This window comes from Dendrobates tinctorius, unplaced genomic scaffold (genome assembly GCF_039654945.1).
Source record: "Dendrobates tinctorius isolate UK_male_01 unplaced genomic scaffold, ASM3965494v1 ptg000196l, whole genome shotgun sequence".
In the NCBI taxonomy this organism is placed as follows: Eukaryota; Metazoa; Chordata; class Amphibia; order Anura; family Dendrobatidae; genus Dendrobates; species Dendrobates tinctorius.
Genome location: NW_027361863.1, coordinates 2324515 through 2337177, shown reverse-complemented (window position 1 = coordinate 2337177; position 12663 = coordinate 2324515). Strand labels below are relative to the sequence as shown.

Genomic DNA, 12663 nt, shown 5'->3' with positions numbered 1-12663 from the left:
TCTCCATGGATTTTATCACTGACTTGCCAGCCTCGGCAGGGAACACGGTCATCCTGGTGGTGGTTGACCGTTTTTCAAAGATGGCGCATTTTGTGGCGTTGTCCTCTTTGCCCAATGCTAAGACGTTGGCTCAGGTATTTGTGAAGGAGGTGGTCAGACTCCACGGAGTACCGTCTGACATAGTATCTGATAGGGGTACGCAATTTGTGGCGAGGTTTTGGAAAGCTTTTTGCTCAAGGTTGGGGATCAAGTTGTCACATTCATCGGCGTTTCATCCACAGTCTAATGGACAAACTGAGCGCATGAACCAAAATCTAGAACAGTATTTACGATGCTTTGTGTCCGACAACCAGGAGGAGTGGTCTACTTTCCTTCCTCTGGCCGAATTCGCATTAAATAATCACCGCCAAGAGTCATCAGGAGAGTCTCCATTCTTTTGTGTGTACGGTCAACATCCTCAGTTTTGTACCTTACGTCAGGGTGACTCCGGGGGTGTCCCGGAGGAGGATCAGCTAGGAGCCCAATTGTCATCAGTCTGGAGGCGGGTGAAACAGCGTTTGTTGAGCATGAGTGCCAGGTACAAACGGGTGGCTGACAGTAGACGCGTGCCAGGTCCGGACCTGTGTGTGGGTGAATGGGTGTGGTTAGCTACGAAGAACATAAAACTCAAAATCCCTTCTTTAAAACTGGGTCCAAGGTTTATTGGGCCTTTTAGGATTTCTGCCATCATTAACCCAGTGGCTTATCGGTTGGAACTTCCCGCAGTGTACAAGATACACAACGTGTTTCACAGGGCTTTATTGAAAAAGGTGGTAGGCTCTGTGGACACAACGCCGATGCCACCTCCAGTCATGGTGGATGGCGAGTTAGAGTTCGAGGTCGCCAAGGTAGTGGACTCTCGAGTAGTACGCCGTACTCTTCAGTATTTGGTGCAGTGGCGGGGGTATGGTCCAGAGGAGAGGTCTTGGGTTCCAGCCTCAGACATACATGCGGATCGGCTGGTCAGTTCTTTTCACCGTCGTCATCCGGACAAGCCGGGTCCTATGAGTCTTGAGGGCCCTGGGGTCCCTCGTAGAAGACGGGGTACTGTCATGTCGGACGCTGTTCACACCACAGCATCCGGCAGGCAGAGGTAGTTCCACCTCCAGCCACTATAGCCTCTGTGGCGCCGGCCTGATCTTCAGGCTCTCGGGGGTTAATCCTGCTGGAGACCAGGTTGGATGGTTAGTCACGCCCACGGTCTTTAAATAGTCATGCTGGCCTATGGGCGTCGCCGATTATAGCTTGTGTTTCATACCAAGTGGTTCCGGTCTGGAGTGGAGGTGTTCAAGAGAGAGAGATTCATATCTGGTGTCGTATGATCCGTCGTTATCCTTTCTCCTTCCCATATTTGTGTTTAGTTGTGCCCTGTTCACATTACTGTTTATTCCTGTGTGTGTGCGGCGCAGTGCAGTTTAAGTTCTCCCTGTCTGTCATTATTTGTGTGGGAGCTTTGGTGGTGACTTCTCACTGGGTGGAGGGTGGAGGGTTAAGTGCAGGGCTGAGCAGGAGATAAGGAAAGGTCAGAGGCTCAGGCATTTGCACCTTCAGCAAAAACCCTGGGTTGAGGGTCAGACAGGGTTTCCCCTAGTAAAGGGACACCACAGGGGCCCCGGGTATTTCAGCCTTAGTTGAACTAAGCCCCCGTGACAGTATAGTTGTCGGGATCTTAAGAAATGTGATAAATGGACTTGTTATCTCACTGGCGCCAGTATCAGTGAGCTCTACTCCACCGGCTGTCACATGTTAGTAAAGGCAGGCGGCACGGCGGGGGGCCGGATATTATACACCCTTGCAAGGGGACTGAAGGAGAAACCCGAATGCAATGAATATAAATTGATCTGGTTAAATGTCCACAGCCCTGGGATCTCCATCTAAGATGTATATATGGAGATCTATATACGATGGTTAACACAAAGCGATATGTAATGACACCAGCTAAATATAACCGCTATACCATAGTTGCTGAATATACACAGATGCGTTCAATGACTCCAATACAGCAGTCCCCCTAACAATACAAAGACGTACTTTATGCCATATTTAGCAGAATAATTAATAAAGGACCTGGAATGAGGTGTTGAGGAAGGTGGTATCTGCAAACCAAGCATTTAATGTGCTGCTAATAATTTACACCCCTAGAAATAATCCCATTAACTATTTTAGTAATTTGCTCCGCTCAACCGTCAATGACCAAACAGTGAAGTTTTATGACGTAAAGATTCAAGTTTTTGATCCACAGAAACAGCTGTGGTTTCTTGGGTTTTCTGACCCTTTTATGTAATTCTAGCTATAACAAGCTGACATTATTTCCTTATAAGAGTAGTATGTTGGCTGCTCTCCCCCCCCCAAAAAAAAAAAAAAATTACGCCTCATCTTTCTACAGGACACATCATTGCGGTATTGTAAGTCATTCTTTTCAATGGAGCTGAGGCGCAATACTAGACGCGACGTTCTTTATGCGTTTTTAGTTGCGTCTTCGTTTAGTTTTGAGTTGCATTTTATTTTGCATTCACTTGAATGGTTTAGAAAATGCTGCAAAAAAAATCATTGAAAGAATTGACATGATGCGGTTTTTAAAAAACGCACCACAGCTTAAAATACTCCAGGAAAAAAAAATTGCACCTTGTGTATGAGCTCATAGAAATCCCATGCATTTTCTTGGTTCTGTAAAACGTTGCGTTTTCTTCCCATATTGAAAACGGTACTGAAAAAAATGCTGCAAAAACTCTGGGAAGAAGGGGAGCAAAGAGGAACTACCCCTGGTCCTTAAGGGGTTAAAGGGGTTTTCTGGTTTTGGAAAACCCCAGTTCCAAAATTGCAGATTGTTTGTAAAAAAACAAACAACCCGCATTACTCACTCTCCCCGGGTCCAGTTCTGAGTCTCTATCACTGCGACCCGAGTCCCTTTTGGTTTGCAGGGCTGTCATTATGTCAGCAGTGCTGCAGCCAGTCAGTGAGTTCAGCAGCTCTGCGAGGCTCGTGCCTTTCAATTTGGGCAAAGCACTCGAGTTCCCTGTTTGGCTGCAGCGCTGCAGACAATGACAGACATCGGGGGCAAACGGCAGGGCCTCAGCGCTGGAACTAGGTAGGATGAGTAAAACATTTTTTTTTTAAAGAACTGTAGCCAAGGGACAGGAAAACCCCTTTATTAAAGTAATGCTGTCAATCATCAAATAGGACCGCCCACTGGACTCCTAAGCAGAGATCTAAATGAAATTAAAGTAATACAATTTACAGTGAACATTTTATTCTATATCATGCTGCTCATAGATCAGAAGTAATTTTTAACGAGACAGGTACCGTTTAAATTCACCAAGTCGGTAAGGTCTTCTGAGAACTATAGTGAGATACAATCAGAAGATAAGATGCGCTGAGCACTTGAATGTCTGTTGGGATAATTAGTTCTCACCTTTAGAAAGAGAATACCATGAAGCCCCATTCGTGATTCCATTGGGGAAGTAATCTCCACAGTTCCACCCGTGGTGCATCCAGCCGTGAGAGTACGAGTATGCCATTGCAAGCTGTAGAAAGATGAAGACAAAAAAAAACAAAAACAGTCAAAGATCAATTTATAAAACATAACATATTTCCAAACAGTAATAAACCTACAAAAAAAAGAAATGAAAAAAATTTTCCAATGTAATACTCATAAGAACTCCAGCCGCTTGATTCTAAGTAGTGACAGTAGCTACTTAGGGCCCGGTTGATCACTATGACATTGTTATCCATATGTTAATGATAGGTCATCAATGTTAGATTGGTAGGGGTCCAACACTCGGTACCACCTCTGATCATCTGTTACAATGCCTTTACGTGTCCGCTGGAAGTACACAGTCTATGGAGACAGAACATCACAGCTCCGTACACTATGTACTGGCGTTCTCGGGTAGCAGCTCAGCTATTATTGAAGTACCGGAAATTGTTGCCGTGTTGCAGTATTCAACAATGGCCACCACTACACATTGCATGGAGATGTAAAGTTATGGCTCCATATACTGTGTACTTCCAGTGGACACAAAAGGATAAGGCATCAATATCACAGTCCTGGACAATCCCTTTAAATGGATGTCCATTATTGACTATCCCAACTTATTAGAAGGGTATATACAATAAGCACTTCTCAAAGTGACCTCCAGTGATCAGCATTAGATTTTTAAAGCAATGGACTGTCTATGTAACCCAGAATGGGACAGACACTCCAGCGTTAGTGGCCCTCTTTTAATCACTACTCACCCTGAACAGAGAACCTCCAACACTAACTCAGTATTTTCTATTAGGGTGATTTAATATAGGTCATATAAATTGACACAGACTACTCAGAGAACGCATATTTGTGGAATCCTTCAAAATGTTTTGTATACCCTCAGGCAGTAATAATGGAAATCGGCATATATCAAGAAGGATAAACCATTATACAACATATGTCCAGATGAAGACTCGGACTGGCCCACAGGAGTACAGGTGAATTCCCCGGTGGGCCCCTGTGCAGGAGAAGCCACTAACCCTCTAACATGAGCAGTAGTTGGCCTAATATATTTGACTATGTACAAACAACATTTCATTATTCACTCAGTAAACTGCCTAGTTCATTATAATACAGAATCATAGGTACATTTATGAAAATTACACATATTGTGTAACATTTGCATGGAACTTTATAGTGGGCCCTTGGAGTCAATATTACTGGTGGGCTCTAGCCACCCCAGCCCGACACTGCGCATATGCATGAGCCGTAATACAACATATATTTGGAAACATATCCAGTGTTCGCCATATGTACATAGGTGTCAACCACTGAAAAAAAATGTGTCTAGAGATACAAACTGGAATACAACATATACAAAAAAAGATCAACCACAGTTAAACTCTAGAAAACCATTTCACAAGTTGCCAGATATCAACCATGTGGCCAGAAAAAAAACCAAAGGCCAATATATGTCTGGAGATGTCAACCACAACACAAGCGACCAGAGATCATCCATGTGGCCAAAAAAAGCCCCATGGACAACACATGACTGGAGCTCTTGAGCCCTATGCCAGTAACCAAAGTAAAAACAAAGCAAAGGCAATCGTATGTCTGGAGAGGTCAACAACAGTACAAGTGACCAGATATCAACCATATCCCCCCCCCAAAAAAAAAACCCCAAAGGTCAATATGACTTGAGACCATAACACAAGTGACCAAAAAGATAAACCACAGCACAGAACATGTCCAGCAAGAAAAAACCCGCAATAGATTTGATACATATGTCTAGAAAACACACGTTTGTAGACACAAAATTTGCCAGAAAAAGAACCAGTAACCACATGACCATTATGAATTACTTCCCATGGGTTTGGTAAGTTTACAGCTTAGTTAGTTTCAATATCCATAAGTGAGGGATAGGTGGAGAAAGCGCTGCACATGTGCTGCCATTGGTTATTTCTTTCTCTGCCTGATTATAGCGGCAATATCATGCTATGTGAAAAAAAGTCAGGGGACCCCCATTTTTGAAGGTACAGGTACCAGAGTTTTGACACACACATGCTGGACAACTCATGTCATCTCCACAAGATGTGTCCGTAGAAGAAATAGAGGCGTTATTTCAACCTTTAAAAATTTGCGGTCAACAATAGTAGATAGACAGTTGTCCACCGCCAGTCAGCTTTTTTTTGCATTGAAACAAGTAGAGGAACGCTGCAAGAACTTGAATGTCTGCTCGCTAAAGAAAATGCGAACCTCTGTAAACCCTGAAGAGGATGCATGGATATGTGCCACAACCTCTTTAAACAGCTAAGTGGAGGGGGTATTGATAGTCAAACCCCCACTAATCTAATTTTGTTGGCTGGATCGTCCACATACAACCCTCTATATACTGTCAGGTACCTTCACAGTATAAATAAAAAAGCAACTATTACACCACTACACAAAAGTCTAAAAACTAGCCTTAACAAGAAGACTCAACCTCCCGTAGTATATGTCGTAAAGAGTCAACTGTTAAGGTTCCTTCATGTGCCAATGTTCTCAGAACATCCAGGAGGATCCCAGAAAAAAAGAAGAGACCTCTTGGACTCATAAAAGAGTTGGTAAGGTTAGAAGGGGGAATACTCGTTCAAAGCAGCGCTCCTCCAACCCTTAATGTGATGCTGAGCTCCATCTTAAGAGGTACATTTAGGAGTCGGAAGGTGGCGTGACTATGCAAATAAATATACTACAACATCTCAGAAGACAATTTCGAAACGCCTACTTTACACATTTGCTTAACATATACGGTACGGTTTGTCAATATCTTGCACGACTATTCACTCATGAGCTTGAAAAAGACACAATGTGTGTTTACTGATGATTCCTTTTTTTATGCCGCAATTAAATCATAATCCTAATAACATGGCCAATCCATCGAGTGACTGCAGCAATTTGCGGATCTTACAAAAGTTTTAACATGAGTTGAAGATCTCTGATTTTGACAACTCAAAGTCTTTACACACAGGGTGACAATCTTCAGCAATAAACAAAATGATTAGCATTGACATTATTAAAGTATGTAAAGGAACATTTACACCTCCTGAAAAATAAGCAATATACACTATGGGGGGAATTTAAAAAGGACTGTGAGCAAGAATAGTGTTGGGGGGGAATAAAAATTCCTTATTTGCACAGCAATTTGTATACAGTCATATGTTAAAGTTTGGGCACCCCTATTAATGTTCTCCTTTTTTCTTTATAACAATTTTGTTTTTTGTAACAGCTATTTCAGTTTCATATATCTAATGACTGATGGACTCAGTTATATTTCTGGATTCAAATGAGGTTTATTGTACTAACAGAAAATGTGCAATCTGCATTTAAACAAAATTTGACCGGTGCAAAAGTATGGGCACCTCAGCATAAAAGTGACATTAATATTTCTTAGATCCTCCTTTTGCAAAAATAACAGCCTCTAGTCGCTTCCTGTAGCTATTAATGAGTTCCTGGATCCTGGATGAAGGTATTTGTGACCATTCCTGTTTACAAAACAATTCCAGTTCAGTTAAGTTTGATGGTCGCCGAGCATGGACAGCCCGCTTCAAATCATCCCACAGATGTTCAATGATATTCAGGTCTGGGGACTGGGATGGCCATTCCAGAACATTGTAATTGTTCCTCTGAATGAATGCCTGAGTAGATTTGGAGCGGTGTTTTGGATCATTGTCTTACTGAAATATCCATCCCCTGCGTAACTTCAACTTCGTCACTGATTCTTGCACATTATTGTCAAGAATCTGCTGATACTGAGTTGAATCCATGCGACCCTCAACTTTAACAAGATTCCCGATGCCGGCATTGGCCACACAGCCCCAAAGCATGATGGAACCTCCACCAAATTTTACTGTGGGTAGCAAGTGTTTTTCTTGGAATGCTGTGCTTTTTAGCCTCCATGCAGAACGCCTTTTTGTATGACCAAACAACTCAATCTTTGTTTCATCAGTCCACAGGACCTTCTTCCAAAATGTAACTGGCTTGTCCAAATGTGCTTTTGCATACCTCAGGCGACTCTGTTTGTGGCGTGCTTGCAGAAACAGCTTCTTTCGCATCACTCTCCCATACAGTTTCTCCTTGTGCAAAGTGCGCTGAATTGTTGACTGATGCACAGTGACACCATCTGCAGCAAGATGATGCTGCAGGTCTTTGGAGGTGGTCTGTGGATTGTCCTTGACTGTTCTCACCATTCTTCTTCTCTGCCTTTCTGATATTTTTCTTGGCCTGCCACTTCTGGGCTTAACAAGAACTGTACCTGTGTTCTTCCATTTCCTTACTATGTTCCTCACAGTGGAAACTGACAGGTTAAATCTCTGAGACAACTTTTTGTATCCTTCCCCTGAAAAGCTATGTTGAATAATCTTTGTTTTCAGATCATTTGAGAGTTGTTTTGAGGAGCCCATGATGCCACTCTTCATAGGAGAATCAAATAGGAGAACTACTTGCTAGTGGCCACCTTAAATACCTTTTCTCATGATTTGATACACCTGGCTATGAAGTTCAAAGCTCAATGAGGTTAAAAACCAATTTAGTGCTTCAGGAAGTCAGTAAAAAGTAGTTAGGAGTGTTCAAATCAAGAAAATGATAAGGGTGCCCATATTTTTGCACCGGTCAAATTTTGTTTAAATGTAGATTGCACATTTTCTGTTAGTACAATAAACCTCATTTGAATCCAGAAATATAACTGAGCCCATCAGTTATTAGATATATGAAACTGAAATAGCTGTTGCAAAAACCAAAATTGTAATAAAGAAAAAAGGTTAACATTAATAGGGGTGCCCAAACTTTAACATATGACTGTATTTGTTTGATTTTCCTCTGCATTTGCCATTTTAAAAAAAAAAGTTTGACAGAGCTTAACGGAAGCAGACAGAAAGTGTTGTAAATTAGAGCAAGTTTTTTGCCGTATCTATCATAGCTGGGGTAGACTTTCTGGTGCATGGAAGGTGCTAAATGCGTGTGCCACAAAGACCAGTCATGACAATTTCCTCCCTATTTGTCCCCAGACCAACTATACAATCTCAACATTTTACTGTCCCTATGTTATTCCACTTCTAAATGTATGGATAAAACGATAACTGTGTGTTATTATTTAACTTAAAGTTCAGTCAATCCTCTTTATTATTTTATACTGTTTATATTTATTAGTGTTTTATCCGATATTTTAACATTTATTCTTTTTCTCACTAATGGCATTTGCTTTAAAAAAAAACCATAAAAAATATTGAGTGTTACTTGTGTAACCTTCATTAATTAACCATAGTGGAGAGCAGTTACAAAAAGCATCTCTCTCTTTCCTCTGGAAGACCATGCACCATGCAATACTCCATTTCTCCTGTGGTGGTGCTGTAGAAGAATTGAACACTTACTGCTAGGTTGCCCTGATGATTACAGATGATCGCTGGGGTCACTTGTGATCACTTTATCTTTTATGGATCATTCCAAAAAAAATTAGACAAACATTTTTTTTCACTAATCGCTACTCATACAATACAGCTGCTTTATTCACAGTCCACTATTCAGATAGCTTTGTTTAATCTTTGAAATATAGTGTGCAGGTCAACCATAGTCCCATATGTGCCTAGAAATGTCACGTACTACACAAGAGGAGTACATAAAGGTCAATCCCCAAACCATATGTGCCCAAAACACCCAATAACCCCAAGCCAGATGTCAAGGAGGATCAACCACTATACTTAGAAAAGCAGATGGTGGCGCTCTTGTTATTGACTTCTGAGTCAGCTAACTTCTAAGTAAGTTTTGCAAAATATGAGTCTTGGAGTGACTGATTCAATGACCATAAACAAGATAATACAGTTGCAATCAAAATTATTCAAAATCCATTGCAAATTTTTCTTTTTTTAGCAAAATTTACAAACTTTCTGCTGTTTGCGATAAACCAATAAAAAACCAGAACAATGTAAATACCTGAACACAAATAATATAACAAAAGATTTCTCCAAAATCATTGCAAAATTCTACTGGCTACTGCAGTCTCAGAAATATTCAATCCCTTAATAACAAGTGTCTTAAGTACTTAGTAGAAGTCCTCCGGCTGTTATGACCTGCTGCAGACGTGATGCATAGCCAGACTCCAGCTTCCGACAGCGTTCCTGCGGAATCTTAGCTCATTTTTTTCTATTGCATTTAAAATTCCAAAAAATAAATTTAAAGGGAAAATTGCTGCTATCAGCAATAGACTGACTTATTGACTTTTAAAGAAGAGTTTTTTCAGGCATGAAGGCTAATATTTGGCTTACTGAAATGGAAATAGTGGTAAGGAAAATAAAAAAAGTCAACATTTTTTAAATATACATTTAACATAAAAAGTTGAGTTAAATAATAAGTTACATTCTAATGACACTCTCCCCTGTAAGTTGACAAGCCCTTTACAATACAATCTCATATTTAAAGCTTTTTGTTGTAAGCCTCTGAACCCTCTATCAGAGCTGACGCTGCAAGTTTGGAATTTTTAAATCTTTTTTTTTAATCTTAATATTAGTTGACAACAGCTCCTGTTGGTATTTAGATAGAATATTTATGTGCATGTGCTTTTATGACACGGCGGGATATGAGTGGGGCCTCATTTCATCCAGATGCTTCTAGAACATTTGTGAACAGCATTGAATTAATTACCGATCTGAACAGCTTGTCATCAGGGGTAGCAGTGTAGCTCGTTATACGGCGGTAACCTCTGTTCCGAATGTCCTTGGTTTTATCAAATGGATAGTTCGCCACCACGGCTCCTCCATGCAGATTTGCTGAAAGGATAAAATTAATCTCATCCATCCAATAGATTAGGGCTAGTGTCTCTGGTTCCACCTGGAAAAAATAGATATCAATTAACAAGCATAACAGGAGGACTAATATGCAAATAGGTGATAACAGCTACTTTGGTTGAAGGGCTGACTGCTAGGACCCCGAGCGATCTCCAGATTGAGTGTCTACTATTGGAATTGAATGCATTCTGCCACTCCATTCATAGTCTATTGTACTGGTGAAGATGGCCAACCACTTGGCTCTCTCCATCAGTCCCATACACTTTGAATGGACTGTCACGCTTGCGCCTTGGCGGATTGGCGCGAGCCGGGGGGTTGTGGCCCCACTGTGCCACAGACCAGACTACCCTGGAAGGGGCGTGACTAAGACAGCTGCCTTGGTCTTCTCTGGAGCCTCCAATGGTGAGGTCAGGGTTGTACAGCAGGCAGCTGCCAGGTGCCACTCCAGGGTGGTGTCTGGCTGTGACTGCTGATCCCACTCGGGGACAGGACACTTGGTCAGGTGCGAGTGACAGGCAGTCAGGTGGGCACGGCAGGCACGGCTGGTACCCAGGGCAAGCAGGCACAGCTGATACCCAGGGCAAGCAGGCACGGCTTGGAGACACATGGCAAGCAGGCATGGCTTGGAGACACAGGGCAAGCAGGCATGGCTTGAGAAACGGGGCAGGTAGGTGTGGTGTACAAAGGAACAGGTAGGGACCTGTTCACACAGCAGGAGCGGGAACTGGCCGGAAGGAATGGAATATGGAGGAACAGGTAGGATCCTGTCCAAACAGGAGGAGCAGGTATGGGTACTGATAGGAGAGAGTGGAATATGACAAAGCAGGAGTGCGGAGTAGGCGCAGGCGGTGTAGAGGTCGGTGCCCAGATGAAGTAGTGCGGGGTGTAGTGATGCAGGAATAAGTGGAGGACACCAGGGCATGTAGTTCCAAAGCTTTACTCACAGTCTGCAGTTCACACAGATGCCTGCCTCCGTGCTGTGTCCTCCGGTTCCTGGGCTCAGTCAACCTCCAGGTAAGATAGGATTCTCCCTTCCAACACTCCGCCAACATGTACCTTTCTGAACGTCTCCTCTATAGCGCCTTTAAGTGAAGCACTCCTAGTACTGAGTTACACTGGAGTGCCTCCTGACAGATGTTCCCAAGAACTTGTACGGCAGACACCTGTAGCCTGCTTCGGGGACTCCTTACTCCTGAGCCACGGCTCACTATCCAAGTTGCTGTTGTGCCCCCAAGTCTTAGATAGGAGTAGTGCATTTACAGCCCACTACTCCACCGGTGTCTGCTGCAGGACCTTCAGTATCCATACAACCTCGGGGACTGGGCCCCAGCCTTGCGCTTAGAACTTCTAGGCAGGGTTCTTCCTCTAACCCACGTCCTCTGTGTTCCCTTTTACTCCTTCGTTCTGTACTAATCCCTCTCTCTCATAGAAGGTCAGGTTTCAGTCTAATGTCTTTCTCCTTCTTTCCTTTCCTGTGCCAGCTGGCTCAGATCACTGAGGCAGCTGCAGCACTCCTTCCTCCACCCCTCTTCCAGGGATCCTCACTCCTCTCCGAGTGACTCTCTCTCGCTCAATCACTGACTGACTGACTGACTCTTCCCGCTCTTTATGTATTCTAAACTCCACCCGTTTCCCAGCACGTTTCGTGTTCCAAGCAGGGAACCACCAAAGGTGCTCTGCTACTCTCTAAGCAAGGAGACGCAATGTGGCTTTGCTGAACTACTGTGTTGTGTGTGGTGCGAGTGTTGGAGCATGGTCAGGAGTTCCTACCTTACCTGGATGGTGGGGTACCGCACCTCAGGAGGAGGTGCAGTACCTCTGTGGCGACTGAAGCCTCAGGGGCGCCACAGTTAAGTTCAACATTTAAAGTTATCACCTTTTCAAAGGACACGTGGGGGGATTCTTCGCATCAGTGTCAGTTCAACATCTGGGACGCCCATTGATCTGGAAAAAAGGGCTCTGATATGCATATGTTGTACTCGGCTATCTCTGTCCTTTGAATCGGTGGGGGTCCCAGTTTTCAAACCCCCATATATTCTCTGGTCAATGCCTTGTCAGTATTTCACTTTTTTACCATCAGAAATTCATTAGTGATTTTCTCATATGCTAATGAAAAAAATTGCAAAGCTTCTCCTACCAAAGTTAAAAATGGACAGATGGCATGTGCTTTTTTCACAGATCCATAGACTTGCATTGGCAAGTTTGATCAAAAATGCACAAGTCTCCATTCTCTTTTGAGGATCACTAGATTGGCAAAAACTGCGCAAATGTGAACAGCCCCAAAGAGTATAATGGGCACATGTTCCATCTGTGAAATACATGATAAGAATTCGTATGTGGAAA

The 12663-nt window shown here is 42.9% G+C and overlaps 1 protein-coding gene across 1 annotated transcript in view; it reads right to left on the bottom strand.

Annotated features, from left to right (window-relative positions):
- CPN1 (carboxypeptidase N subunit 1) overlaps positions 1-12663 on the bottom strand; it is a 60346-nt gene that overhangs the window by 16897 nt on the left and 30786 nt on the right. The window contains exons 4-5 of the mRNA XM_073552787.1: positions 10178-10363; positions 3452-3563 (exon numbers count right to left, since the gene is read on the bottom strand). Coding sequence (XP_073408888.1) covers positions 3452-3563; positions 10178-10363 — 298 coding nt within the window. The remainder of the gene's footprint in view (positions 1-3451; positions 3564-10177; positions 10364-12663) is intronic.